Raw genomic sequence first — 27,887 nt, 5'->3', positions numbered from 1 at the left:
CGCTTAGGACACAGTACCTTAACTCACCAACACCTATTAAGAAAAGAAAGTCCACCTCTCTGCCCATCATGCAACAACAACTTGAACATGCCACATATACTTGGCTTATCATCATGTGGAATTTCCAAAAAAATGAATGCTATCCTAAAAACCGACCAAAATATTTATTCATTTCTTAATACAATTAATGTCGAAAATATATTGAAAATTGACAAATACCTTCATATCAATAATTTGATAATATACTTAACTAATAATTTATAGTAGAGTGGAAAGCTTTTGTAGCTAGAGCTCTTTTCTATTAGCATAGGATTTGTAATTTTATGTTAATAAATAATAATAATAGAATGGGCGCTAATCGCTTGTCCGCCAGTGTATGTCAAACCATTGAAACTTATGTTCGAAAATCCACCTTTTTAAAACCTAGCATTTACTAAAGTTTAATTCAGGCTTTGTTATTTCTTATGATTCTTTGGCGTTAGACAATAAGGACTTAAGTCAGAAACTGGTCACACGGACAAACACGAAATTTTTTTGAAGACTAAATTGATTCGAGGTTAGCATTTGTTCTAGACTCAAGTGGATACACCAAACTATCAACCTAAAATTAAAATTTTGAGTTATAATTATTATTATTACAAGCTCAGTTTGATAATTACATTACATTAATTAGACATATTTACCTAACGCCAAAGAATTTATTAAGTCATTTGTCAATTTCCGGGAACTTTAGTAATCATATTCAATTCACATGTCCATGTTTACATAAGTTAATAAACATAACAAGACCACTTTAATAACCACGTATTGCAATTAAACGATGACCATTAACGACATCCATTAGAAATAAAATATAGCCTCGAACAGTGACAAAAATTGGAATGTATTTTTGTTTAGATTTATTTTTATTTGTTTTTTTTCTTTTCTATCTTTTGGCAAATCTCATTTATTTTTATTTTTTATCATAATATTGTATTTTTATGACACATTGTTTTAAGTATGCGTTTTTTGTCTGTCTTATAGTTTAATTATTATGTACTTACAAAATATCAATTTACACTGAAGTATACGTTGTTCAGATGATGAAGCTATCATTATTAACAATCGTTATTTACATTTTGGGAAAAAACATATTTTTATAAATAGATTCTTGCAATCAATTCTAAAATTATTTTTGTTTTCATTTTATAAATTGTGTTCACAGTTTAATGGAAACAACACTGTTTTCAAGATTTAAAATTTGGAAAATAAAATTAAAAAAAAAAAACTAACCGCAACTAAATAAAACTGTGGAAGAAAAATTTAAATCACAAACTGTTAAAATAAATTACAATATATGTTATTTGTTTATATGTTTTGTTAAAATATCATTTTGTAAAAGTTTATTTGTTTAAAACTCCGTTAACTGCACGATGGTTATTTTTTTGTATTATTATTTTTTCTTAACAAAAATGTTTTATTTTTTACAATATTTTCAATTTACATAGTAATAGAAAAATATATATATTTTTAAGCTAATAATTAATCGTTTAATGATGTTAGACCAAACGATGATTACTTAAGTCATCGAGTCATGTACTTATGTAGATGTTAGAAAAAGAAATTTAAATAAAAATTAAAATTGAAGTAAAGTATACAATACGCTATAAATTTAATTCTAATGTTAATAATTTAATAGTAATTGATTTTCAGTTATTTTCAACTAGCTATAAACTACCGCGATCGGGATATGTCTGTCATTTCTTCTTGATACGCTGAACAATCCATTCCAATCCTTGATAAAGTCTGTAAAATAATCGCAGATTAATGATAAGTAATGATTTATATAAAAAGGTAAATAATTGCTTTAAGACCAAATGGCTTAAAGACAATTAAAGTGTTATTTTCTATCTATAAGATGTCCAAACATATTGCTAGTGTTTCAAAAAATTTGAAAAGGATTTAAGTACTTATTAAGGGTGGTCAAATTTTAAGGTCCGATGTGGAATGTGAACCACACCTTAACGGCAGGTTTTTCCCCGCATTTCATTTGAAGTTATCAACGGCAGGTTTTTCACTGCATTTCATTTGAAGTTTTCAACTTCATATTTACTAAATATGTAAACCACCTACAGAAGTGACGGTTTACAGACCAATATCACTTATACCAATTATGGCAAAAGTTTTTGAAAAACTGCCTCTGAAGCAAAATCATAGAAGAAAGAAGGTTAATCCCAAACCATCAGTTTGGCTTTCGAAATAAACATTCCACGATAGACCAAGTTCATAGAATATCGGATGTAATAGAAAAAGCATTAGAAGAAAAACAAGTATGTTTAGCTATTTTTTAGATGTTGCTCAAGCTTTTGACAAGGTTTGGCATGAGGGACTTGAGTACAAACTGCAAAGGGATCTTCCCAGGCAGTACTTTGAAATATTAAAATTGTACATCTCAGACCGATTGTTTAGAGTAAGGTACGATCAAGAATACTCGGAATTGAAGAAAATAGAAGCCGGTGTACCACAAGGAAGTGTCCTAGGTCCTACCCTGTATTTACTATACACAAGGGATATTCCAGTTGGTAATCACACCATAACGGCTACTTTTGCAGATGATACCGCAATTTTCGTACCCCACAAATGTGTTTTTAAGGCAGCAGTAAAACTACAAAATTCCGTCGACACAGTGAGAACTTGGACCGAAAAATGGCGTATCAAACTCAATGAAACAAAATCTTCACATATAAACTTTACGAATAAAAAGATAAACAATGTTCCAATAATCATTAATAATCAAGCTGTACCTAACGCCAATACGGCCAAATACCTTGGAATGACTTTGGATGCAAAGCTAAAGTGGAAAGAGCACATCAAAAAGAAAAGAGAAGAACTAAACTTGAAATATAGAAAAATGTATTGGTTGCTTGTGAACAACTCTGATTTATCAATCCAAAACAAAATAATGCTGTATAATCAAGTACTAAAGCCTGTTTGGACCTATGGAATCCAATTATGGGGCTGTACAAAGAAAACAAATACCGAAATCATCCAAAAATTCCAAAACAAAGTCCTTCGTGGAATAGTTAATGCACCTTGGTACATAAGAAATACCGATCTACATCGTGACTTACAAATAGAAATGGTTACAGAAGTTGTTAAAAAATACGCTGTATCGCACAACCAGAGACTGCAAAGTCATACTAATTTTGAAATGGAGTCCGTCTTGAATATAAGAAACCATGTTCGGAGATTAAGAAGAACCAAGCCTCATGAGCTTATGGTCTAAAAAAACATGGGAAAGTATTAACAGTTTAAACTTCCCCAAAGTGATTGTACAAAATTATGAAAGAAAAATCGGAAGTCGATCCTTCAAGATTGGTCCTGATGAAGAGGCGGTTTTAGTGGTTAAAAGTCCCACACTACTTGGTGCCGAATACTGCCAAGTGTCTTTTGAAGATTTCCTCATGTCAAAAAAAAAAATATTTACTAAATTTCGACCAGTTATTTATGCTTATTATGAAAATAAGCGTTCAAATCAAAATACATATGGAAAACTTCGTGATTTTTTCGGTCAATTTAATCGTCCAAATGCGTTCAATCGGAAAAATCGTACAAACATTTGAGCAAACTGAGATTGAGGAGATGTAAAAACACCAATGCATGCTTGTAAAGAGCCTTGCAGAAGAGCCGGCTTGTTGATTCGAGAATTAAAGCCTCTTGAACATTTCAAGCTTCGTTAATGGTCAGAATGGTGGCAAGAAATGGCAACTGTGGAAGATCCAATTTCGAGAAAATCATATTCAGCGATGAAGCATATTTTAACCTAAGTGGGTTCGTCAATTAGTAGAATTTTCTCATTTGGGCGAATACGATGGTCGAAAAACCAATGCACCCATAAAGAGTGACGGTTGGGTGCGGTTTATAAGCTGCTGCATTATCGAGGCATATTAGCATATTAGGCAGTTAATTTTGTTCGCTATCATAATACAAAGAAATGACGATAGTATTCTAAATAATTTGTGTTTCATTTAACATCGGTCCTTAAAATGTAAACACCCTTTAGAAATGCATTTATGAATTTCTATTTAAATAAAAGAAATAATACTATTTTATTTTTATGTATAACTTGTCAAAGAGTTTAAATTCTTATTGGAACAATTAGGCTCCTCTCGATGTTTTTGCAGGCATATAAGTAATTGAATCATCTGCCAAGAACTAAGTGTAAAAGGGACGAGGAAAAATGTAATCATTTGGTTAATAGGTAATAATAAGGCAGTAACATACTTGGCAAAGAGGGTTAGGTTAGGTTAGGTTAGGTTATAGTGGCTGTCCAAGATGGAAACGGATACACTTAGGCCAGTTTAATGGCCACATGAATCTTGAGGCTTCCTCCTAAGCTCAATGGAACCAGCTTGAGTCCCTTACGAAACGTGAGAGGCTGATTATACCGATATGATTTAGATCGTTTAGATTGTTAAAGAAGAATTCTCCTAGGTAATTCTTGCGTTTTCGAGCTAGAGCAGCGCATGTGCAGAGAAGATGAATAACCGTTTCTTCCTCTTCCTCGTCCATACAGCTTCTGCAAAAGTCATTTGAGAATACGCCTAGTCTCGTGGCGTGCTTTCCTATTAGACAGTGTCCGGTTATGACACCTATTATCGAGCTTATATGCGATCTGCTTATAAGCTCGATAAAGAGGGTTAAATTTAAAAGAAATTACCAATATCAAGTTTAACCTAAGAGACGAGAATTTTCGGCCCAAGAAATCATCAATTTATGTTTGAGTTTTTTAATTTATAATTTTTTAAATAATTTCCGTCAAATTATCAAAAGATAAAAAAAAATGTATTGCTCGTCCATGATATGAATAATTAGTTTGATGGATTCAAAATATACGACGTACTCATTGTACAAAAAAATGACGGAAAATGTTTGATTAATGTGAACTAAAACCATCCCCTAAACACATAATTATTATTTAAAAAAAAGAAGAAGATACTAACCCTTCACCTGTTAACGCACAACACCCCTGTATGTGCCACTGATGTTTTTTAATTGAGGTTAAATCCAATTGTCTGGAAATTTCAGCAGCAGACATTGAACCCTTTAAGTCCTTTAAATAAATAAACAAAAAATGAAAATGTAAGAAAGTTTAATTTATAAAATTAATATCATAAAATATTTACTTGTTTATTTGCATATACGAGCAGACTAGCTTTGCATAAATCTTCATGTTGTAACATTCGATATAATTCTTCTCTTGTAACTGCTAATCGTTCCCGATCCGTAGAATCAATTACCATAATAATAAACTTGAAAAATAAAATGGTATAAATTAAAAACAAAATAAATATAAATATAGATTAATACATACTTCTGTGTTGGTATAATATGTACTCCATGCAGCACGTAAACTTTGTTGTCCACCAAGATCCCATACTAAAAAGTGTATATTTCTCCAAACTACTTCTTCTACATTAGAGCCAATTGTTGGGCTAGTGTGCACCACTTCGTTCATTAAGAACTGATATAGAATTGTTGTTTTTCCAGCATTATCCAAACCGACCATAACTAATTTATGTTCTGAAAATGATAAATTTTTAATGTTATTAAATTTATGATTTTTACTTTAATATCTTTATTTTAGAATAATAGGAAAAATATATTCAAGCTAAGCCATCTTCGGTATATGAAAGGCTTGTCTCACAATTTGGAGTAAAATTGTAATTGATTATTCAAGACATCCATTTTGGATCAGGGTTATCCAGGGAGGTCTAGAAAAATCAAGGGAGGTCTAGAAATATCAAGGAAGGTCTAGACAAATCAAGAGAGGTCTGGAGACTTCAAGGGAGGTCTCCAAATATCAAGGGAGGTCTAGAAAAATCAAGGGAGGTCGGGAAATATCAAGGGAGGTCTAGAAATATCAAGGGAGGTCTACAAAAATCAAGGAAGGTCTAGAAAAATCAAGGGTGGCCTAGAAAAATTATGGGAGGTCTAGAAATATCAAGGGAGGTCTAGAAATATCAAGGGAGCTCTCAAAATATCAAGGGACGTCTGGTGATTTCAAGAGAGGTTTGGCATTTCAAGGGAGGTCTAGAAATGTCAAGGAAGGTCTGAATATTTCAAGGGAGATCTGAAAATATCAAAGGAGGTCTGGAGAATTTAAGGGAGGTCTGGAAATATCAAGGGATATCTTGAAATATCAAAGGAGGTCTAGAAAAATCAAGGGAGTTCTAGAAAGATTTGATGGTGGGGAGCTCAATGGTCGTCTGTTTGGGGATTCACAACCTTTGCATAAGATACAATATATCTCATATAGCTACTCGTAACACGGTGGAAAGATGGAGAAGTAAAGATTTTGCATTTTGTTATCAGGTATGAGGTGCTCCTTAGTAAATGCCAAAACAACTATTATAGGTTTCCTGATAAGATGGAAAAATCAGTATTTAATAAGTATTACAAAGCACGTTACAAAAATACGAAATATCAATTAAGGTTTGATTTCTGTAAAAATAAGCATTTTGTTTTTATTTTCGTTTAGGTAATTTACTCTAAATAAAATAAATGTGATGAAAAATTAATTGTAGAAATTTTCCGACTCTCAACTGGCGTAAATTCTGTCGATATGAAAAAGTATTTCATGAGGCTACCTATGAAGGCAGACATTTTAAGGTTAGTGGGTAATCTAGTAAAATGATCATATCAACATTATAATGGCAAGAAGACATGAACGAAAACAATAGAGAATGCATTATGTTTGTTTTTGATAAATTTAAACAGCAGATAACCATCTTTTAAAATTATGGCTTTTAGAAGAGATATTAGGAGTACAGTACCTTCGTGATTTACATGTTGGTCTATTTTGGGTTTGCTTTTGAAATATTATGATGGAATGTTATTATATTGTTGCTCGAGCATAAAAGAATACAATTCTATTTTTAAACATTTCCAGGAGTGGTACTTTAATCAAAACATTTGTTTTACACTTTTTTAAATTGCTCGTACGAGTATATCTGCTTTCCGTATGTTTGGTCTCTCGTATCTTCAGAGCCTTAGTTCCCGGGCATTGATGCCAGGAAGTCAATGCATCCAAATAATTAAATACAGTTTGATGCAGATGTGGAAGTGGTAAATAATTTTTGTTCGAAAAGGAGGCTGGGAATAACGTTTCGGGCAACTTTGGTTGTTGCAGAGCCATATTAAGCCACTTTTTTTAAAGAAATTTAAAATATGGATCTAAACAACCTGCCAGAACCCATGATGTCTGATTGCTCTCTTGAAACTGCAATTAAACTTTTTTGTATGGCTACTAGCATCCTTGAGCTAAGCGCGGAACCATCAACATGTTCTTAGACAATTGGAGTGACAGAATGTAGTACTATGAAGCCAGCCGAAGCAGCAACTTGAAAGATTCTATAACATTGGTTCACAAAATAAAGTATAAGATGTTCTGAATTCAAATCTCGCTTTGAAATTTTTTAAATGAAATCATGTTTTTAAAATATACCTCTTTAAAAATACTAACGATAACCAAAAACGGAGGTTTTAAAGCTAAGATAAAATACAACATATCCCTTAAGAATAAATCGCAGAATGATTTTGAAGATACAAATTTTCAGTATCTTAATTGGTTTTTGGTAATCTTTCATAAGTCTTCATTTGAAATTTTATAAAGTTTAGAGTTAAAACGGCGCACTACAGCGCTAATTGGATCTCAGCCTAGGTTGCCTTGAGATCGCCATTTCTACAGTTAAAATTAATTACGTTCATAGCTTTAAAAAATGTGTTTTTAGTTAATTTTTAGGGACGATTTCGAATTTTGATTTTAACTATTTGTTCAAGTTTTAAAAGCAATCGTTTTTAACATTATTTTTAAATTTTGTAATATATTTCAAAAACTTAATATATGTCCATACATGGATATAGACGATGAATTTGTTACAAAAAATAATTAACTTTTTCTATTGAAAACCGTTTTACGAGTGCAAAAATGATTCAGGGTTTCTGTATACTACAAATATTTAAACTAAATATCAATGAAAGCGTTTATTGATTTGGAAAATCATTACTTTTATTATTTATCATAAATTTAATCGAAAAAAAGCTTCTTTCTGAATTTAGATACCCTCAAAAAGCATTGTAGATGTGTTTTTTTCTCGAATTTTAAAGGTAATATCTTAAAACCTTACATGATAAAGTTATTTTTAAGTTATTTAATAGGAACTTTTGCTTTTACTTATAGACATAATAAATAGAAAAGATTGAATTTCGTTCCATTTGCTGGATTTTCTAAAAACTAACTGTATTTGGCCCCCTTAAAAGAAATTGTATGATTTTGATTTTGATATTCCGCATTAACAACAAATTTTGTTTTAACAAATTAATTTATTTATACACTGCCGCTCATCTGATTAGGTTCACAAATATTTTCACCACACTGATGGCCTCCCTTCATGTATTGCAATGACACATCTTTTTTATACATTTAATGAAAGAGCATCATTATGTGGTTGTTTTGGGAGAAATAAATTTGTCTTATATCTTACCGTTATTCTCCCAAGGTAGCTAAAATAAATGTAATCATAAAAACAAGAATTTTTGTTTGGCTCATCTCAATAGGTTCAACGAATGAAATGGAATAAAACAATACAAATTATTTGAATTAACAATAGTTTATAAGAGTGTTGCCACCACTTTTTAATATAATACTTATAAATTCGATTCGGAATGGAATTATACAATTTTTCCAGGCATTGAAGCGAAATTTCTGACCAGGCTTTTTTAATGGCTGCGTTTAATGACTTAGCTTTAATGAAAATAGCTCCCCCACCATAACAATGCCTCCCGGAAATTAGGCCAGAATTTTTTTTTTGATACAAAATTCTGGATTTCTTTCCTAGGAAAAAATCCCAAATTTTTCTGGCAAAATTTTGGCATTCAGTCATTTTTTCCTAAAAATTTTCTGGCGTTTTTTCCATTTACAGAAATGGGAAAAAAGCAAAAAAAAATATTGGGAAAAAAGCCAGAAATACAAATTAAAGTAGGAGTAAACTTTTATATATTCTCGAACAGAAACAATTATATAAAAAAAATATTGTTATAAGAACAATGTGGTGTATATTTGTTATGTTAATAATTGTAAGGCAACAATGATGCTGTGTGATGGACTATACATGAAAGTAAAAAATATATTGAGCATAATCATGGTGACCAAAATAGCTTTTACGAAGCAAGCCAACTTTTGGCAGACAAAAAGATAACACCAATCATGTTTCTCAACAGGATGGTGTACGAAAAAAACTGTATATGCAAAGATATGGAGTCGTTCGAAGACGTTTTCGAAGGTTTTTGTTTTCTAATTAATAATCGTATTGTTAAAATAATTTCTATGCACTTTTCTAGATTCTAATGATGTTGACACTAACGTTTACTCTGACGCGGAAGAAGAAGCGGTGGAACATCCTAAAGACGTAAAAGAAGCGGATGTAATATTATGTATTATATGTCAGGTCCTTCCACCAAACGTTGTGTTGTTGCCGTGCAGACATATGAAAATATGCTCAGAGTGCAACTTAAAGTTGCAAGCTCAAGCAGTTGCAGATTCAAACGAAAATTACAAATGTCCACGCTGCCGGGAAATCGTAGCAGACACTTTGCAAGTTTACATTTAGTAAAAATATTTTGTTCTTTTCTATTTTGTTAAATAAATTGTTACAAATAAAAATTTTTTTTGAAAACTTTAGTAATTTTTTGCGTGGCAACCACGCCGTAACAGCGCGCGCCGCCGCCGGCCCTCGCCGCGTCCGCAACGTCTTGGCCGCGCCGCGACCGCCCCCCCCCCCGCGGGTGCATGTCAGGGGCTGTTTTTTCCTGTTGTGATAAAATGTCTACAATTTTGACCAAGTAGCGACTTTTAAAATGCAAAACATTTTCTGGCTTTTTTTCCAAATTGATATTAGGAAATTAGGCCAGAATATATCAATTGGTTTTCTGGCCTAATTTCCATTTTGGTTTCTGTTTTTTTTTTCCATTTCAATGTTTCTGGCTTATTTTCCACAAAAAATTCTGCTTCTTTTTCCAATTTGAAGCAGAAAACATTTTCTGGCGTTTTTTCCAAAAAAAATTCTGGCGTTATTTAAGGGAGCCCTTCATAGCTATGCAGCCGACTTAAATAATGCTCCCCTTTTCGAAATTCATAAAAGTAATAATTATAGGGACCTCTAAATTTAACTTTTTCTCATCTGAAAAAATCACTTTTTCCACTCTGAATTGGAGTCGTTTTTATTTTTATTTTCGACAATGAATCATAAGAATTAGAAGCTGTTCTGATGATAGCACATCTATCAGCCATTGATAAGGCCGTATTAGTTCGTCCTTTCAAGTTTTTTCCATAATGTTGGACATATCGCAAGTAACTGCCTACTAAGTTTTGACTTCTTTTGAATTTCTTCGCTATAATTCGTTGGCTTAGGCCTCATTTCCGAAATGCTTTATTTTGCCTTTTTCTTCCTCACTTAAAGATTTTCCGCGAGCCTTTTTACCCTTGAGCCAAAAAAATGCTTGTTTTTATAAATACATTTAGTCTAGCTACAGTGGGAGATTAACGGTAAGATTTAAGACAAATTTATTTCTCCCAAAACAAGCACATAATTATGCTCTTTCATTACATACACTGCCAATCACTAGGATGAGGCCACATATTTTTCAACCGATTTTCGTTCTTTATACCTGCTGGAAATTTCGTACCATTAAAAATTTACTACATTTGAGTAGGTAGATATTTTCTTTAAAAAAAGTAATAAAATTAAGGGGTTAAATAGAAAAAACAGTTGGAATTTCCCTACATTAATTAAAGAGCTACTTAAAAACAGTATGAAAAAGTGCGTCACTTGGATCAAAAAATATAAAATATCAAAAAAATGAAAGAAATGTTTACAGTTTTTGGTTTTCAAACATTTATTTATTAAGTTTTTCTCAATTAATAATGAGTATGCCCCCCATTTTTCGATATGACCTCTATTAGACGGTTTGGAATGGAATCATAAAGTTTTTTTAAATAGTCAAGTGAAATCTCGTCCCAGGCATCACGGATAGCTTCAATTAAGGAGTCCTTGTCTTCAAATTGTCTACCGCCTTCATAAACTTTTCGAGATAGCCATGCCCATACGTTTTCGATTATGTTCAAGTCCGGTGAATAGGGTGGCCATGGCAAAAGCTCTACGTTTTCTGATAAAATCCAGCTTTTGACAACCCTGGAAGTGTAGATGGGGGCATTGTCTTGTTGGAAAATCCAAGGCAGAGGTCCAAAAATATTTCTCATCTTCGGAAATGAGCGTTCACACTAGTGATTGGCAGTGTATATAAAAAAGATGTGATATTGCATTACATATGAAGAGAAGCCAACAGTGAGGTGAAAATATTTGTTAACCTATTCAGATGAGCGGCAGTGTATTCTTATATATACAGATTTATTATTTTATGAATTGATAAGCTATGGCTTAGCCGTCAGCCTGATTGAATTTATATTTATGTACATACATACATAATAACACTGTGACGTTTTGTCGGAGTCGAAATTTGTCCCCTTAAGCCAGAGCCATCAATAGTTAAGTGTTGCTATTCTAATCCTACAAACAAGTGAGGGTAATTTGAAATTAAATTATTTTAAAAAAATCCCATGTAATCGTCAATGCTTAAGTTTGTCACGCCCGAAGGCTTGAATATAAGTCTCTTGTACCCAAATTCGAGAATTCAAAGTCATTACGGTCTGGTGCGTGTTAAGTTACCAAAATCTACTTATTTTCTTATTATTTTTTTTAAACAATAACCGTTCTTGCCCCAAAGACACGCTTAGTTTGGTAAAAAATTTAAATTGAATTAATGATGCCCATTCACACTCAGGTCATATACGAACTTGAAATGCGTCATTTTAGCTTTTTCCATTAAACGTACAAAAGCATAGTGCCGAATGATGGCAGCAATCCATATTAGAAATTCATTAAATTTAGTTCGAGTTCGCACTCGATGAAAACACCACGTACATTTTATTTTGTTTACCATTATCTAATTGGGAACAAAAACAACAACAAAGGTTTTGCGGACATACATATATGTATATGTATATAGATAATGAAGAGAATGTATTATCAAAACAAAAACTATAATAAAACGATAAACAGGCAGCCTATGTTTGTTGGTGTTATTTGTTATTCGATTTTATTTGTTGATGATTGGTGACTAGAATTGTGTTGTTTTTTTTTTTGCTGTTGGAAAACGTGACGCTTAAAAATTTGTAATGTCTAGCATTTTTGTTGAGGTGTATGATAAGAACTATTGCAATACAAAATTAGATGAAAAACGACAGAAGAAAGCTATGAACGAAAATGTAAGGTTTTATATTCTTATAAACTAGGGTCTAATGTTGAATCTTTTCCATGAAATGCAACAATTTTGATCAACTGTTCGGGAAATAACTTTCTTATTTCGGTCACAACTTAGAACAACTTATAACAACTTCTTTTTCGGATAATTTAAGTCTATTACGCTGCCAGCCGTTAGGCGTTAATGGTTCCCGACGACGGCTTGAGTTTTTGTTTTAACTGAAGTTTAAAAACGTTGTAATGTCGTTTGTGGAGATGTAAATTCGTTTCAAAAACCGACCGAGAAAAACCTGGATTTCGTCAACACAACGTGTCAATAGCAGACATATTCTCAGTTGTTTCAATTTTTAACATCACTAACTTGTCTCAAAAACTTACATTTGACACCATTTTGATATTTCCGGTTGACGCTTTACGAAGCTTTAGCAGATTTTAACTATTTTTGTAGTAAAATTAAACAACTGGAAGCGTGTATTGTTCCATTTTTAGTAATGACGTAGTTTTTACTTGTCAAATGTCAAAACAGGAATGCTTTAAAAGTAATAGCATCTCAAGTAGCAATCTAATTAACATGAAACCTGTTTTTGGAAAACCCTACGAAGCAATATACAATTCTAATGCAATATTAAAATGTACTTGAATAAAGTAACTGATTTTTATTCAAAAATTCGTTTATAATGATAGCTCCTTTTAAACCTCTACTTGAAATTGATAGTCCCTTTCAAAGAAGAAAAAATGCCTTAAATAATTATTTGAAGTATGCTATGTAAAGCATGTTTTTTTCTGGTGTAAATTTGAAGTGGAAAAGCACAAAAATTATTCTTTAAATTGACATGAACATTTTAAAAACACCGCCGTTTAATCAAACGATCATGAAGAGTAATTCACGGGACTCAAACGTAAAACTATAAGCTAACAAAGTATTGGGCAGGTTCAGACAGCATAAGGGACTTCATTTGCGGTCAACTGCATTTCTCGAATTTCAAACTCAAAACTTTTCCTTACTAACTTCTACCTTCAATTCATCGAATACAAACTACCAAACAGATCATTGTCTACAAAACACTCTTCACGGAAACTACAAGTCTATTACGATTTGCATTTCGTATTGTAAAAAAAAATAACTTTTCACTTTTCCAATTTGACAAGGAACCTTTTTACACAAAATATTAAATGAAATTGTGCGGAAAATAAATAAATTGTAGCGTAATAAAGTTCAGCTTTCAGTTAATTTATAAATTGAAAGTTAGGGACATTTTTCTTGACTAACTTTCCAGTAAACTTTCCAATAAAGTTGCCTTAATTGGACTTTAATTGTTTGTCAGCTGGCCAATCAGATACTAGAAACTGCCTTACTATTAAATCCCTTATGTCGCCTGAACCTACCCATTGTTTCCAATTAATCAATTAAGGCACGAGATGTGTGCGATGTAGCTCCCGTACATCAATTGAAGAACAAAAGTCAGTAATTATTGCTCTAAAGCGATAATCATTGACTGTTATCTTCTAGCCAGCATTGTTCTAAAGGTACTACGGAGCAATTGTTTACGGTTTTCGCAGCAATAGGTAAACTGGTGATCTTATGGTTCATCTCTCCGACCGTGGGACAAATCTTTACATCGTTTTGGAGAAAGAAATATTATTGCACTTGATATTTCAAAAGCATTTAATAGGGTTTCTGCTTTCATGAATCCCTTCTTCATTGGATTAGTAATTATCTTTTGGATCGTTCAATACAAGTAGTATTGAATGGGTTTAAGTCTGAAAACCACAAAATAAATGCTGATGTGCCCCAGGGCTCTGTTTTATCTACAACACTCTTTCTCATTTTTATTTATGATCTCATGTTTGCAACTTCTAATCTAAACTCTTCGATATATATAACCCCCTTGCCATTATGGATGGCACTTGCATCGTGGAGACTGAACATCTCGATATTCTCGGTATGAGTACCACCAACCATCTCTTGTGGAACGATCACATACACGATGTCGCCAAAAATGCCGCAAGATGTTTGGGTTTTCTAAGGCGATGCAAGCAGTTTTTATCCTTTTCTGATCTGGCTGTTATCTACAAGACTTACAGTGGTGGACACGAATTTAGCTAAATGAAAAGAGTACAAGTATTTTTCTACTTTCAATTCTGTATTACTTGCAAGTAACGGTTCATTTTTATGTTGTTACTCTGACTACATTATATGATAATAAAAATGTGTAAATGATTGAAAAGAAAAAACCGTTTTGAGAAAAATGAAGCTTGTTTCTGATTTGCGTTGTTTTTTTATTGGAAATAAATTTAGCCCGTTTTGCAATCAAAGAGTGTATTTTTAATTTTTGTGTTTTTTTTAATAAGAAAATAATAATTTTTGAGGTAATTAAATATTCCTTTAATGATCTATATTAAAAAAAAAATTTAAAAAAAATTAATTAGTCATGGCAAAAGGAAAATGGTGCTCAAAGGAAAAAAGAAGTCTGATCTTGAAAATGAAGTCCAAAGGGCGGACGGTAACAGAAATTTCTGAGTTGTTAGAATGCAGGAAGCTGGTTTATAATGCCATTCGGCATTTCAAAAAGTTTGGAGTGATTGAAAACGTTAAACAAAACCCCCGGGCCAGAAAAACAACTACAAATGAAGATAGAATTATTTATTTAGTGCCATTGGAAGCGAACTTTCAACGAAGTATGGAGTAAATGTTTAATCAAGGAACATAAGACGCCGATTAAATAAAAATTGTTTGTATCAAAAAAAAAAATCTGAAATCTACAAACCAATTTGTTTTTGAAAAAACGTGTTCTGGAGCGATGAATGCAAATTCTGCTGGTTCAGATCGTTTGGGAAAAAATATGTATGGCGTCCAAAAAACGGGGAATATGATCCACCATTAATACGGTGAAACACGGTGGAGGCAACGTTATGGTCTGGGCTGCTTTTTTATGGCCTAGCGTTGGCCCCATCGTAAAAATTGACACCAAAATGGACCAGAACGTGTACATAGATATACTGTTGGATCATATGATACCCTATTCAGAAGACAATTTGCCGTTAATATGGTGCTGCAGGCACGACAGCGACTCTAAACACACTTTAAAGTTAGTGAAGAGTGAGTTCAAAGTTAGTGAAGTGCGCCTTAGAGGTGAATAAAATCGACGTTACTGAAGTGGCCAGCACAATCACCCGATCTTAACCCAATCGAGAATTTGAGAACATCACATTCAGTAAAAAAAAAACTAATTTAACACAATTGTGGCAGGAGATTCAAAATGCTTGGTATGCAATTCTAAAGTCACGATGTGAGACTTTGGTTGAAAGTTTGCCAAGAAGAATTGCTTCTGTACTGCAAAAGAAAGGGTTCCCTTCCAAACACCAAGAAAAACTTAGAATTGATAACGGTAAGTAAAAATTTATCAAGAAACTGTCGAATGTGCTTAATTCGTGTCCAGGCGAAAAATGGATGTTTCTACATTCCATAGTTTTTTCTTCTTACTGATGTTAAACATATTTGATGAAGTACTATGAAAACATACATAGTGCTATGTATAATGTACAATGAAGCATTGCTTGCTATTGAGGATCCTTGCATTATCATTACCAACTGACCACTCAATCATTTCGGTATGAATTTACAGAATCGAAATGTATCTGATTTAATAGACACTGAATTGAATCGTGAACTACAAAACAGTACTGTAGAAATGACAGCGATTGTTGCTCGTAATGTCCCACTAATGAATGAAGAACAAAGAACTATTTATGGCCACAACAAGGTGGGTTCTTTTTTTTATGAAACCGGTGGAACTTGCAGAACATTCCTTATTTCGCTAATTCTTGCTAATTGCCTGTTGCATCTTCTGGCATTGCGGAAACTTTATTGGATGGAGGCAGAACAACTCAGTGTAAAATTATCATCAGTGATGATGATGACTATGGCACACAAACATTCGCTTGAGGCGTTGAATGGGACATTGAAAGATATAAAAATCAACGACAGACTACTCCGTTTCTTCTTTCAGGTGATTTCAGACACACACTGAAAGTAAATATGCCCGTTCAAATGCTTCAAGATCCATCCGCTGAAACATTTTCAAAACAACTGTTTAATATAGGCGACAGAAAAGTTACTACAGATTGAACTGGATGCATAAAATTACCGGTCGGTTCACAAGATGTTTTCAATGGTCTAAATTATCCAAGTGAATTTTTGGACTCATTGGATTTACCAGGCATGCCACCGCATGATTTGCAACTAAAGGTTGGATCTTCAATAATTGCTCTATATCTCTTTCACTTCTATACCACATCCTTACACACTAACAATAATATATTTATTTCTAGCAAAATCTTCTCTTGAAATTATTTATATGACAAAACAAAGTGTGTCGGGTCAGCTAGTTTTATTATAAAATAATTATACTTTTTAAACTTCAATCAGGAAAATACTTGTTATAAAAAAACCTAGCAGACGACTGATTTCCAAATTACCACTTTATAACTTAATATACCGGTTATTGAATTTTGGTTGTACCATTCAACCAAAAATTGGCTATTACCTCTCAGACTATAGGTTAGGTTAGGTTGGAGTGGCTGTCCAGATGTCATTGACACACGTAGACATCAAGGGTCTATTGTGATACCACTAATGAGGTTACTCATGGGAGAGTAATGAATTTAAACAAACCATTTTGTACTTTTAATAAAGTTAGAGAGACGTTTTGTGTCAATCGTTGCCAGTTCACTGGTGTTATCGAAGAAGGGATTACCGAGAAAGTAATTCCTTCTAATGGAGAGTGCTGGACATGTACATAGAAGATGTTGGACCGTTTTCTCTTCCTCCTCGTCCATGCAGCTTCTACAGAAGTCATTTGTGTAGACCCCTAGCCTCAAAGCATTTCTTCCTATGAGGCAGTGTCCCGTTATTACTCCAATTGTAGAGCTTATACTTTGTCTGCTCAGTGATATCAAGCTTTTTGACCGTTTTAAGTCAATACTTGGCCATATTGGCTTGGTTGCTAGGCAGGTGGTACTTTGTGACCATCTAGCATTTGTTGTTTCTAGAGCATATTGCTTGAGAAGATATTTGCATGTAGCAAGTGGTGTTCCTATGTTATGTTTTTGTCTAACATGAGGCAGAAGTGTTCCGTTTTTGGCGAGCTCATCAGCTTTGCAATTTCCCGGAATGTCTCTGTGGCCCGGCACCCAAATGAGGTGAATGTTAAACTGTTCCGTCATCTCATTCAGAGATGATCGACAATCGTGGACTGTTTGAGAGTTTGTGGAGACAGACGCGAGAAATTTAAGAGCGGCTTGGCTGTCTGAGAAGATTCGTATATCCTTACAAGATATAACGTTTTCTTTGAGCCAGGATAGTGCTTCTTTAACCGCCATTACTTCTGCCTGGAATACACTACATTGATTGGGAAGTCTATAGGACAGACTGAGATTCAGTTGTTCTGAAAAGATACCACTTCCAACTCCGTGATCGGTCTTTGAACCGTCATCGTCAGTATAGAAGTGTACCGCATCGTCTTCCAGGGGTCTCTCTTCTTGACAGGAGGATCTTGAAGGGATGGACACATGGAAGCTTTTACCGAATACCATTTTTGGGGTGGTATAGTCTAAGCGATCTGGAATAGATCAGACTATACTAGTTGATTTTATTTTAAGAAGTTCCACTATTTGAACATTAAAGAGTTTTCAAAAAACAAACAAAATTAATGTTTATTAAATTTTGTTAAACTTAAACTTAAATGTATTAAAGTATTAAGAACGTAAGCCAAGTAAGCTTGGGTGATCTAAACGTTAATTTCATTTCTTATATGGTAAACATTTGTATTTAATCGTAGTTTAACTGTGTATTTTATAAAAAGCTGCCATCGTTTTCACTACAATCAAAAACTTTGATTGACTCTTGCTTAAGCTTAGATGAGAACAAGTTCCTTCGACCCATTGAAATCATTTAATTTTCCCCTACCCTGGAGCAAACCTATCACAATTAATGTATGTTTGTTTCTATGTAAACAAGGTTCGTATTTCACTTATCTGACAAAACTAGTTGTGATATGATAAAGATTTAATTGTTCTATGACTAATGCGCAAAACTAAACCTTGCAAAATTATTGCTCTCCCGTTGTTTGTTTTCTAACTTGATGCTTTTTATAGAAGTGATATTAGCTATTAAGCTCATCTCAGTGTTTTTAATGTTGTAAAAAATAATAACATTTTAAAAATAACCTGAATTGAAACTATTTATTGCATGATGTTATGTTGTTCACTTCTTCTTTGACGGACTTGTGTCGTCCATGTCCGTATAACTGCTGTATTCATTTGCACTTGCACATTATGTTTTCATATGTTGGACTTATTTGGACTCTCGTTTTCATTTGCGAATCAGGTTTCCGGTGCGCATCATTGGTCGCGGTTATATCGTGCAGTTCAAACAACATTTTTAATCCATTTTCACTTTCAGAAACAATTTATTAGGTCGATGACACACACAACACGATACACATAAAGAATTGCAGGTTTTGTTTTCGTTGAATTCAATTGATTGTTGAAATTACTTCCTAATTCTTCGCAGAAAGGGGGATTTGATTTGGTGTGCGGCCGTGGCATTTTTTATTTTAACAGATTGTTTAAATAAATACAAATACAAAATAGTAGGTGTTGGTTTCTCTACTTCTGAAGCATTGTCAAGATTGTTATTACTTGACATTGATATTTTTGGTGAATAAACCTAATTTGTTTTTGTTTTATTTTTTGCCTTGGAAAATAAATTAACGTTAGAAAAGATAACTGTTTTGAATTACTGGTAGGCAAAATATAACAAACAAAATAACGGGTGTTTTTTAGAGGTCCTACAACTATTTTAATTTGGTTACAGAATAACCTGAGGAGTAATTTATTTAGCCATAAATAAGGCTGAACAAGGCTTTAAAATTGTCCAATTTTTGTGTAATCATGGCTGTGTTCTAAATACGTGGAGTGATGATAATCCTAAAAAGTACACTACCGGTCAAAAGTTTGAGACCGCCTCTGAAATTTGAGAAATATCGAGTTTTAACCCCTAAACTGAAGTTTTAGGAAAAAAGTTAATACGTGAAAAAACTGAAGAGCATGTCTAGTTGTAAATGATAGAAAAATATAAACTAGTTTTGTACTAAACATACATTATTTATTTAAAAAACCAATAAATGCTCTAAATTGAGTTTTCATCAAAAAACCCTTTTTTAAATTCAATAATTTTTTTACAATTCTGGGCAATCTTCTTACAAGTTTTTGTATGTTTTCTTGTGGAATATTATTCCAGCAATTTTGTTTCCCAAAGAGCAGATTCCGATGTTATGTGGTGATTCCGGACATTTCTGTAAAGCTCTTCCCATAAGAGCTCAATGGGATTAATATCTGGAGACTGCTTTGGCCATACTATTACTTTTAGAATTTTCTCATCTTCTTTTTGTTTCAGGTATCAGCGGCAAAGTTTTGAAGTGTGTTTCGGGTCATTGTCTTGCTGGACTACAAAACCTTCACCGATTAATCGGAGTCCAGATACCAAAACGTGGTCTTCCAATATTGTTTTATAAACTTCTTTATCCATTCTTCCGATCACTCGTGTTAGATCTCCTACTTAATCGAAGGAAAAACATCCCCACACCATTACTAAACCACCTCCATGCTTTACAGTTTGGACCAAACAATCTAGTAGCATCTTCTGTTCAGCACGGCGCCTGACGTACACTCTGCAATTGAGCCAAATATCTCAAACTTGGACTTATCGCTCCATAAGACTCTGTTGAAGTCTTCATCTGTCCAATCCTTATGGGTTTTGGCCCATTCCAACCGTTTGATCTTGTTTTGGGGCCGTAGAAGTGGTTTGCGCACTGCAACGCGCCCAAAAAGTCCAGCATGCCTTAGCCTTCATTGTATCGTTGATACAGATAATGGTTCTTCCCGGATTTCATTGATCTCGGCGCGTATTTCTGGTGCTGTTTTCTTCCTAGAACTCTTGCTTATGGTGATGATATGCAGATCTTCGGTTTTCGTCGTAACTCTAGGTCGTCCTGACCTCGGTTTATCCTTAAAACCGCCGCTACTAGAGTAACGCTGTATGGTCCTGTGAACTGCTCCTTTGGATATCTTCAGTTTTGTGGCGAATTCTCTTTGCAAATAGTCTTCTTTAATAAGGGTCATAACATTATCGCAGATCGAGTTTCAATAGTTAATTCCTTAACTTTTCCCATAATGCGCACTTTGTTTACTGGAGAAGATCACAGTCTCAAATAAATTTAAATTGGATCAAACCGAGCATTATATACAAAATCCTGAATATGTAGGTATTCAAATTTTACATTTTTTTACCTTTTAATATTACCGCAATCATAAAAAGATTCCAAATAACTCATAAAAAATAAAAACCATACGCCAGGTACAAATAAAGCAACCCTTTGAAGGTGGTCTCAAACTTTTGACCGGTAGTGTATGTTGAAACACCCACAAAAACTGACTGTTTGGTGTGGTTTATGGGTTAGTGGAACAATTTTTTTTATAATAAGCGCACACTCAAGGGGATATTACTACCCTTATTATGTAAAGTCACGGTGTGAGTACTAGGAAAGAGAGAGAGTAGTTGAAAGAAGGGGTCGGTGTACATTGGCTGGGAAAGACAGAGTGTTGCAAGGCATTCCACATTCGCGTAGTGCGGCATAAGAACGAATCTCTGTACTTGACAGTACGACCGAAGTTGGGCTCGAGGGTATACTGATGAGCATTCCTGGAAGCGCGAGTATTACTGTTGAACTGTTTAAGGAGAGGAATACAGCTAGCTATTTCACTAGAGCACAAACCATTCAAATAAGGGTAAAAGAGGGTGAGACAAGAAACTTTACGACGATGTTCGAGCGATTTAAATGATCCTATGATGGTATTATCACCAATCAATCTAAATGATCTACGTTCAATACTATCCAAGAGGCTTAATTAAGTTGCAGGAGCACCAGTCTAGATGTGGGAGTTATACTCAAGCTTTGGACGTATATACAGCGGTGGAGAAGAATTTGGCACACTTGTTAAAGAAAATAAAAAACATTTAATTTTCAATTTGTTTTCTTATATTGAAATTAGTTATATTTAATTTACAGTGCATATACTTAGTACATAGCGTCACTGAATACTATCGGAAGTTCTTTGCACCATGTACGATGTTAATGCAATTAAACAATAGCACTTAGTAATATTAAAAATAGATAAAAAATATTTTCAGACCTACCGAATGTATATGCAAATTTCATTGAAATTGGTTAAGCCGTTTCGGAGGAGTATGGCAACTAACACTGTGACAGAACAATTTTATACATTAGATTAATATACGATATACGCTGTGTCTTCTGAAATTTCTAAGTCATACCCTTTTTAAGTGTCTCCAAAGCAATTAGACGTTCCCCAAGTTCAATGAAAACACATTGGAACATTTTTGTTTTGTTTTAAATTGATTTATTTAGATTCACACATCGCAATTGGGATAAGTAGAGATTTATTGATAAACCGTAGGGTTTAAGACGATGATGATGATCTTGATCAGGGTCCAGGCCTCAGCGCCATAAATGAGAACCGGGATGATGATTGTCTTATAGAGGGTGATTTTACATGCTCGAAAAAGGACTTTACTTCTCAATTGCCTTCTAAGTCCAAAGAAGCAGCGATTTGCAAGAGTTATTCTTCGTTTGATTTCATCGCTGGTGTCGTTGTCTGCATTAATAGCGGTGCCTAGGTAGACAAAGTCCGTAACTACCTCAAAGTTATTGCTGTCCATGGTGACGTTTTGTCCAAGACGTCGTTGTTCAGTGTCCTTTTCTGATGATAGAATATACTTGGTCTTGCCCTAATTGACCACTAAACCCATCTTCTTCGCTTCCGTCCCAATGCTCAAAAACGCTCCACTGACATCACGCTTTGATCTTCCAATTATAACAATATCATCTGCGTATCCGAATAATTGGATGGACCTTTGGAAGATTGTGCCTCTAGTGTTGACGGTTGAGTTTTGCACAATTCTTTCCTGAACGATGTGGAAGAAGTCGCATGACAGTGCATCGCCTAGTCTAAAACCTTTTATGACATCAAATGCATCGGTAAGATCTTTTCCGAACTTGATATAGCAGCGTTAATTCTCCATCGTGTTTCTGCACAAATGGATAAGTTTGACAGGGATGCCAAAACTAGACATTGCTCCGTAGAGCTCTTCCCTATAGATGCTGTCATACGCGGCTTTAAAATCGATAAAGAGATTTTGGGTATCGATTTGAAGTTCCTGGGTTTTTTCCAAGATTTGCTGTAGTGTGAATATTTGGACTTGTGAAATAGTGGACTTTCCTGATCTGAAGCAACACTGATAAGGCCCTATCAGGTTGTTGACGAACGGCTTCAGACGTTCACATAATACGGCAGAGTGGATCTTAGATGCAATGTTAAGGAGACTGATGCCTCAGCAGTTGGCGCAATTTAGAGGATCTCTTTTCTTATGTATCGGGCATACTATGCTGAGATTCCACTCATCGGGAATGCTTTTTTCCGACCATGAGTTGGTGCATGCTCATACCCAAGTCATCGCCTGCTGCTTTGAATAGTTCGGCACCGATGCCGTCAGCTCCAGCAACTTTGTTTGACTTAAGTTTAGATATAGCTATCTTCACTTCTCTTTAACAGCGAAATTCGGTTCGTCATCGCCGTTATATAATTTGGAGAAGTGATCTTTCCATGTTCTCAGCATCGACTGCGGTTCTACTACGATGTTCCTCTAATCGTCTTTACAGGCTTCGGTTCGTGGCTGATACCCTTGGAAGATTTTTTTTACCTTTTGGTAAAATTTACAAACCTCATTCCTATTGTGACATCCCTCTATCTCCTCGATCGCGAGCTTCTCATGCTCTCTTTTTTCCATCTACGAAGCCGGTGTTCCTCTCTCCTCTTCTGCTCGTAGAGCTCGCAAGCAGCTCTAGTCCTTTTGTGCCGTTTTGTATGCCTCTTGTTTCGCTGCGTGCGCTTGCCGGCATTCGTCGTCAAACCAGGGGTTTCGCTGTGTTGATCGTGTGAAACCCAGCACTTCAGAGGCGGTATCTCTGATGGCTGCAAGGCAATATTGCCACTGGTTTTCAATGCTTAATGCAGCCAGCATAGAACTCCTTAAGAGGTTATTAGAGACTCGATCGGAAAGGACATAGCAGTCACTTGCTATTGTAGCCGTCTAACGTCGAATCTTCTCACAGTACTTCCTTGTATGGATTGGATCGGGATATCCGTAGCCGTACCTTGGCTACAACGAGGTAGTGGTCCGTGTCAATGCTGGCCTCTCGAAATGTTCGGATATCCTGTATACTGGAGAAGTGTCGTGCGTCGACCGCAATGTGGTCAATCTGGTTGACAGTTGATTGATCAAAAGATGTACATGTCCCCTTGTGGATATTGAGAAGATCCTACTATACTATTGATAGATTTTCCAACAAAACACGGATATTGACTCATTTACGTCACTCGAACAACATAGTAATCTTTCTTGTCTTGTCCGTTATTTAAAGAGATTGATCCGTATATTAATATATATTATATTAATATTAATGAGCCCAACTTCATTGGTACTGACATCTACAAAGATTCGTTAATTTACCTAAAATTATGGGGAATGTCTTACCTCGCCCTGTTTGTACCTCTCATTGCAATTTTTAAGAATTCTAAAACAATTTTCAACGACAACATCTTGGAGTTTAACTCTGTCTGGCATAATATGTAATTGTATACAAAACTTTGAGTGTTAACACAACATCCTACAAGCCTCCACTTCCAGGCCGAGAGTATTTTGTTATTTATTAAGTTAGTTCGTGAAAAATGGTACCCCTAGTCTCTCATTCTGAGCAAAATTTAAGTAACGAACGGTGACACGAATCTCAATTTAAAAAAAGAACACAAAGGAAACAAAAAATAATGAGCGCTAAGAAATACTTTATATTATTACGCAAGTGATTTGTTTCAACAAAACATTATACACATATTTAAAAAAAAATATTGTTTTTCTGCCTTTTAAAAACAAAGTCCCTAAAATGAGTACAGGTATTTATTCGGTTTCTTATTGGCTCATATGACGCAGACCAGAAGCCAAAACTGAACAAATATTATTTCAAATAGAATTCATTCGACTTTGCCAGACATTTCTAACAATTTTTATTATGTTTATATAATTTTGTATAGAAAGGTTTATACATTTTTTATTGTTTGATAGTCAAGCTCAGCTATCAGGTAAAAATATCAGGTAGCTTATTTTACAATGATAAACTCAGTTATCAACTTTTGCACCATTTGTTGTTCGATAAAATCTAGTATTTTTTTCTATAGCAAAAGTAAAAGTCTAAATGATATCAACTTTAAAACATTTGGTTAATTTCCAAAACAATAAGATCAAATCAATTGTGTATAAAGCAATCAATTGATTTTGAGAACAAGCAATGTCTCCCGTGGCACTTGAATAGTTAATAAAAGGTTAGTAGGTACCAACTATTCCAAATAACTCCATGAGCTGATAACCTTATGGCCTGACACTGTTCGAATTTTATTATTTCTTATCAATGTTGTTTTCCAGTTCTTCATAATAAAGAGAAGAACAAAAATAAAACAATCAAAAACACTTAACTAACTAAAAATAAACAAAAATCATTTGAAAATTATGCAAATTAACAAGAAATCAAAAAACTGAAGGCACTTTTACTTTTCGCATGAATATTGATCACTTGTCGACTTGTGTTTGTGTGGTTTCACTTATAACATGGGAGCCCCACTCGCAACCCTAACCACTGGGCTGGTCGACTCCAAACATAAAATCAAACACACATTCTACAAGCTAATTACTCCGATCGAATTAGGTGTTCGTTCGTTTTTGTATTTAATTTATGATTAGACAATTTAGACTGTGATTTTTATCAGACTCACCTTCATTGCCGAACATGCTCCAAAGCTTTGATATAAGCAGCCCCATTTTGTCTAAGTTTTATTTTAATAATATTTAATACCAACACCAATAACGTTAAATGTAAATCAAAATCGAATTCTTTCAATTTCTTTTTGTTTTTTGTAAAAAAATAAATCAACTTTCACTAAGTAATAATGCACTGTGTCGTAAAGAAGACAACGACGACGGCGACGGCGACGACGACGATGACAACATGAACAACGAAAACGATAAGATCCGAGATATTTTTTGTATTTCTTTTGGGTTGTTTAATTTATGGTTATTATTATTAATTGAGGCCATGCAAGGCTTTTTAAGACAAGAATTTAGATCGTAACAAGAATTCGATTGGTTAACTTTATTACAAAGGTGATGATGTCGATGGTGATAGCGATGGCGGGGGCATTGACCAAAAGAAAAATAATTAATTCTATTTTGTATTTGTAACATTTATAGCTTCTTTGATCTTTGATGAATTTTCTTTGTCAAGAAATGTGTAACATTTGGTTAAGGTGTTTTTCTTTTCTTCTTTCTTTTATTTAATTTTTGTTTTGTTCGTGGAATTTACAAAAATGTATTTTATTGATAAATATGAAGCTATTATTTACTTTATTTGATAAGAAAAATTGGTAATTTAATTAATACTTTAGCACAGTAGAAGGAAAAGGAAAACCTTTATTTTATTAAATAGAACTGAGAACCAAAGACGTTTGTTACAGCTGCCACTATATTACGCCATTTTTTATTATTTCTTTTTTATTGTATGAAATGAAGTGTCAAAGTTTATTTTCGAGAATCGATAGAATAGAGTATCGGAATAGGGGAACTGCCAGGAGTGCAGGAAAATAGAAAGAGAACGTTCAAAAGTGTAACCGATAAGATGCTTCCGATTTTGTACATCATTTTTTAATTGAGTGAGAAATTTATATGGAAATTATAGAAAAATATAGAAAAGCTATGAACTCTGAAGGTTCACATTTTTTTTGTAGCGACTTCCACATGTTCGTGAAACGTGTACCATGTTTTTCTTATGGTAGTGGAGTAGTTTATGCTTGCTAAGTGTCAAAAGATAACAGCTTGCAAAAGTGACAGCTGCACAAATAGTGGAATATAATAAAGCTTCTGATTGGAATACGCCATAAAACGTGTTAGGTTAGGTAAGGTTAGGTTATAGTGGCTGTCCAAGATGGAAACGGACACACTTAGGCCAGTTTAATGGCCCATTGTGATACCACATGAATCTTTAGGCTTCCTCCTAAGCTCAATGGAACCAGCTTGAGTTCCTTACGAAACGTGAGAGGCTGATTATACCGATATGATTTAGATCGTTTAGATCGTTAAAGAACAATTCTCCTAGGTAATTCTTGCGTTTTCGAGCTAGAGCAGGGCATGTGCAGAGAAGATGAAGAACCGTTTCTTCCTCTTCCTCGTCCATACAGCTTTTGTAAAAGTCATTTGAGAATACGCCTAGTCTCGTGGCGTGCTTTCCTATTAGACAGTGTCCGGTTATGACACCTATTATCGAGCTTATATGCGATCGGCTTAGAGAGAGCAAGCACCTTGAACGTTTTAAATCCAGTGTTGGCCAGATGTTTTTTGTGGCTTTGAGCCAAGACAAGACTTCCTTAATAGCCAAAAGTTCCGCCTGGAACACGCTACAATGATTGGGAAGGCGGAATGAGAGACTTAATTTCAGTCGTTCAGAGTACACACCACCACCAACCCCTTCTTTGGTTTTTGAGCCATCTGTGTAAAAGTGGATTCACTCATCGTCTAAGAATGTCCTTTCCTCCTAAAAAGATCTGGTAGGTATAGAAATCTGGAAATTCCTGTCGAATTGTAGTTGGGGGATGGTGTAGTCTGTGTGCTTTGGAATTGATTCTAAGTACCTTAGAATTACAGAGTGGCCAATGCTGTTGTTAGTCCACTGCGACGAAGCATTGAAGCGAATAGCAGAGCTTGCAGCTATTTGTTTGCTAAATATGTCAAGAGGTGTAAGGTAGAGCAAGGTTTCCAGTGCTGCAGACGGGGTCGTGCGAAGCGATCCGAAGTGATCATCGGCACGGGTCGTTTAACACCTTAGATCCAGCCCAATATTGATGAGAGGTGGTTGGGGAGGAAGAGAAAGGGTGGGGAGTCAGTTGACGTTAATTCATCATTCTGACGTGTAAGGAAAAGATTGGGATTCGGTAACAGCAATTCAGCTAGGTTACCTAGAGTGAGAAGGAGTATAGGAGATAGGACCGTTGCTAGCTTTTTCGTCATTACAAACGTGGGAGGTGGGATGGGAGTTGGTGACATAAACGTAGCCTGGTATGCCTTGTTTATGTGGGAGAGGATGATGATTTTGGGAAGGTAGAGGGATAAGAACGTCCTTTAGTTTCAGGACTCATCTGGAGAAAATTCTCGAGAATCATTAGAAGTAGAATGAACGTGTTAATAAATAACCAAAATAATATAAACGAAAATTATTTCCTAAAGTCTTTTCCAGATTAGAAGGATCTGCAGATTTCCATTTAAATTGTGACTATTACTGTTAAAAT

General features: G+C 34.4%; 1 protein-coding gene across 1 annotated transcript; it reads right to left on the bottom strand.

Annotated features, from left to right (window-relative positions):
- Positions 1–882: 882 nt before the first annotated feature.
- Positions 883–26,091, bottom strand: LOC129947124 (ADP-ribosylation factor-like protein 5B). Its single transcript, XM_056057564.1, has 5 exons — positions 25,326–26,091; positions 5,354–5,562; positions 5,166–5,291; positions 4,983–5,092; positions 883–1,785 (listed from the first exon to the last, which is right to left on the bottom strand). The coding sequence occupies exons 1-5, from the start codon at positions 25,369–25,371 to the stop codon at positions 1,737–1,739; spliced, it is 540 nt and encodes a 179-aa protein (XP_055913539.1). The 5' UTR covers positions 25,372–26,091; the 3' UTR covers positions 883–1,736.
- Between the last annotated feature and the right edge of the window lie 1,796 nt (positions 26,092–27,887).

This window comes from Eupeodes corollae, chromosome 2 (assembly GCF_945859685.1).
Source record: "Eupeodes corollae chromosome 2, idEupCoro1.1, whole genome shotgun sequence".
Classification (NCBI taxonomy): Eukaryota; Metazoa; Arthropoda; class Insecta; order Diptera; family Syrphidae; genus Eupeodes; species Eupeodes corollae.
The sequence above is the reverse complement of the archived record's forward strand: the minus strand, read 5'-3'. Positions and strand labels throughout refer to the sequence as shown.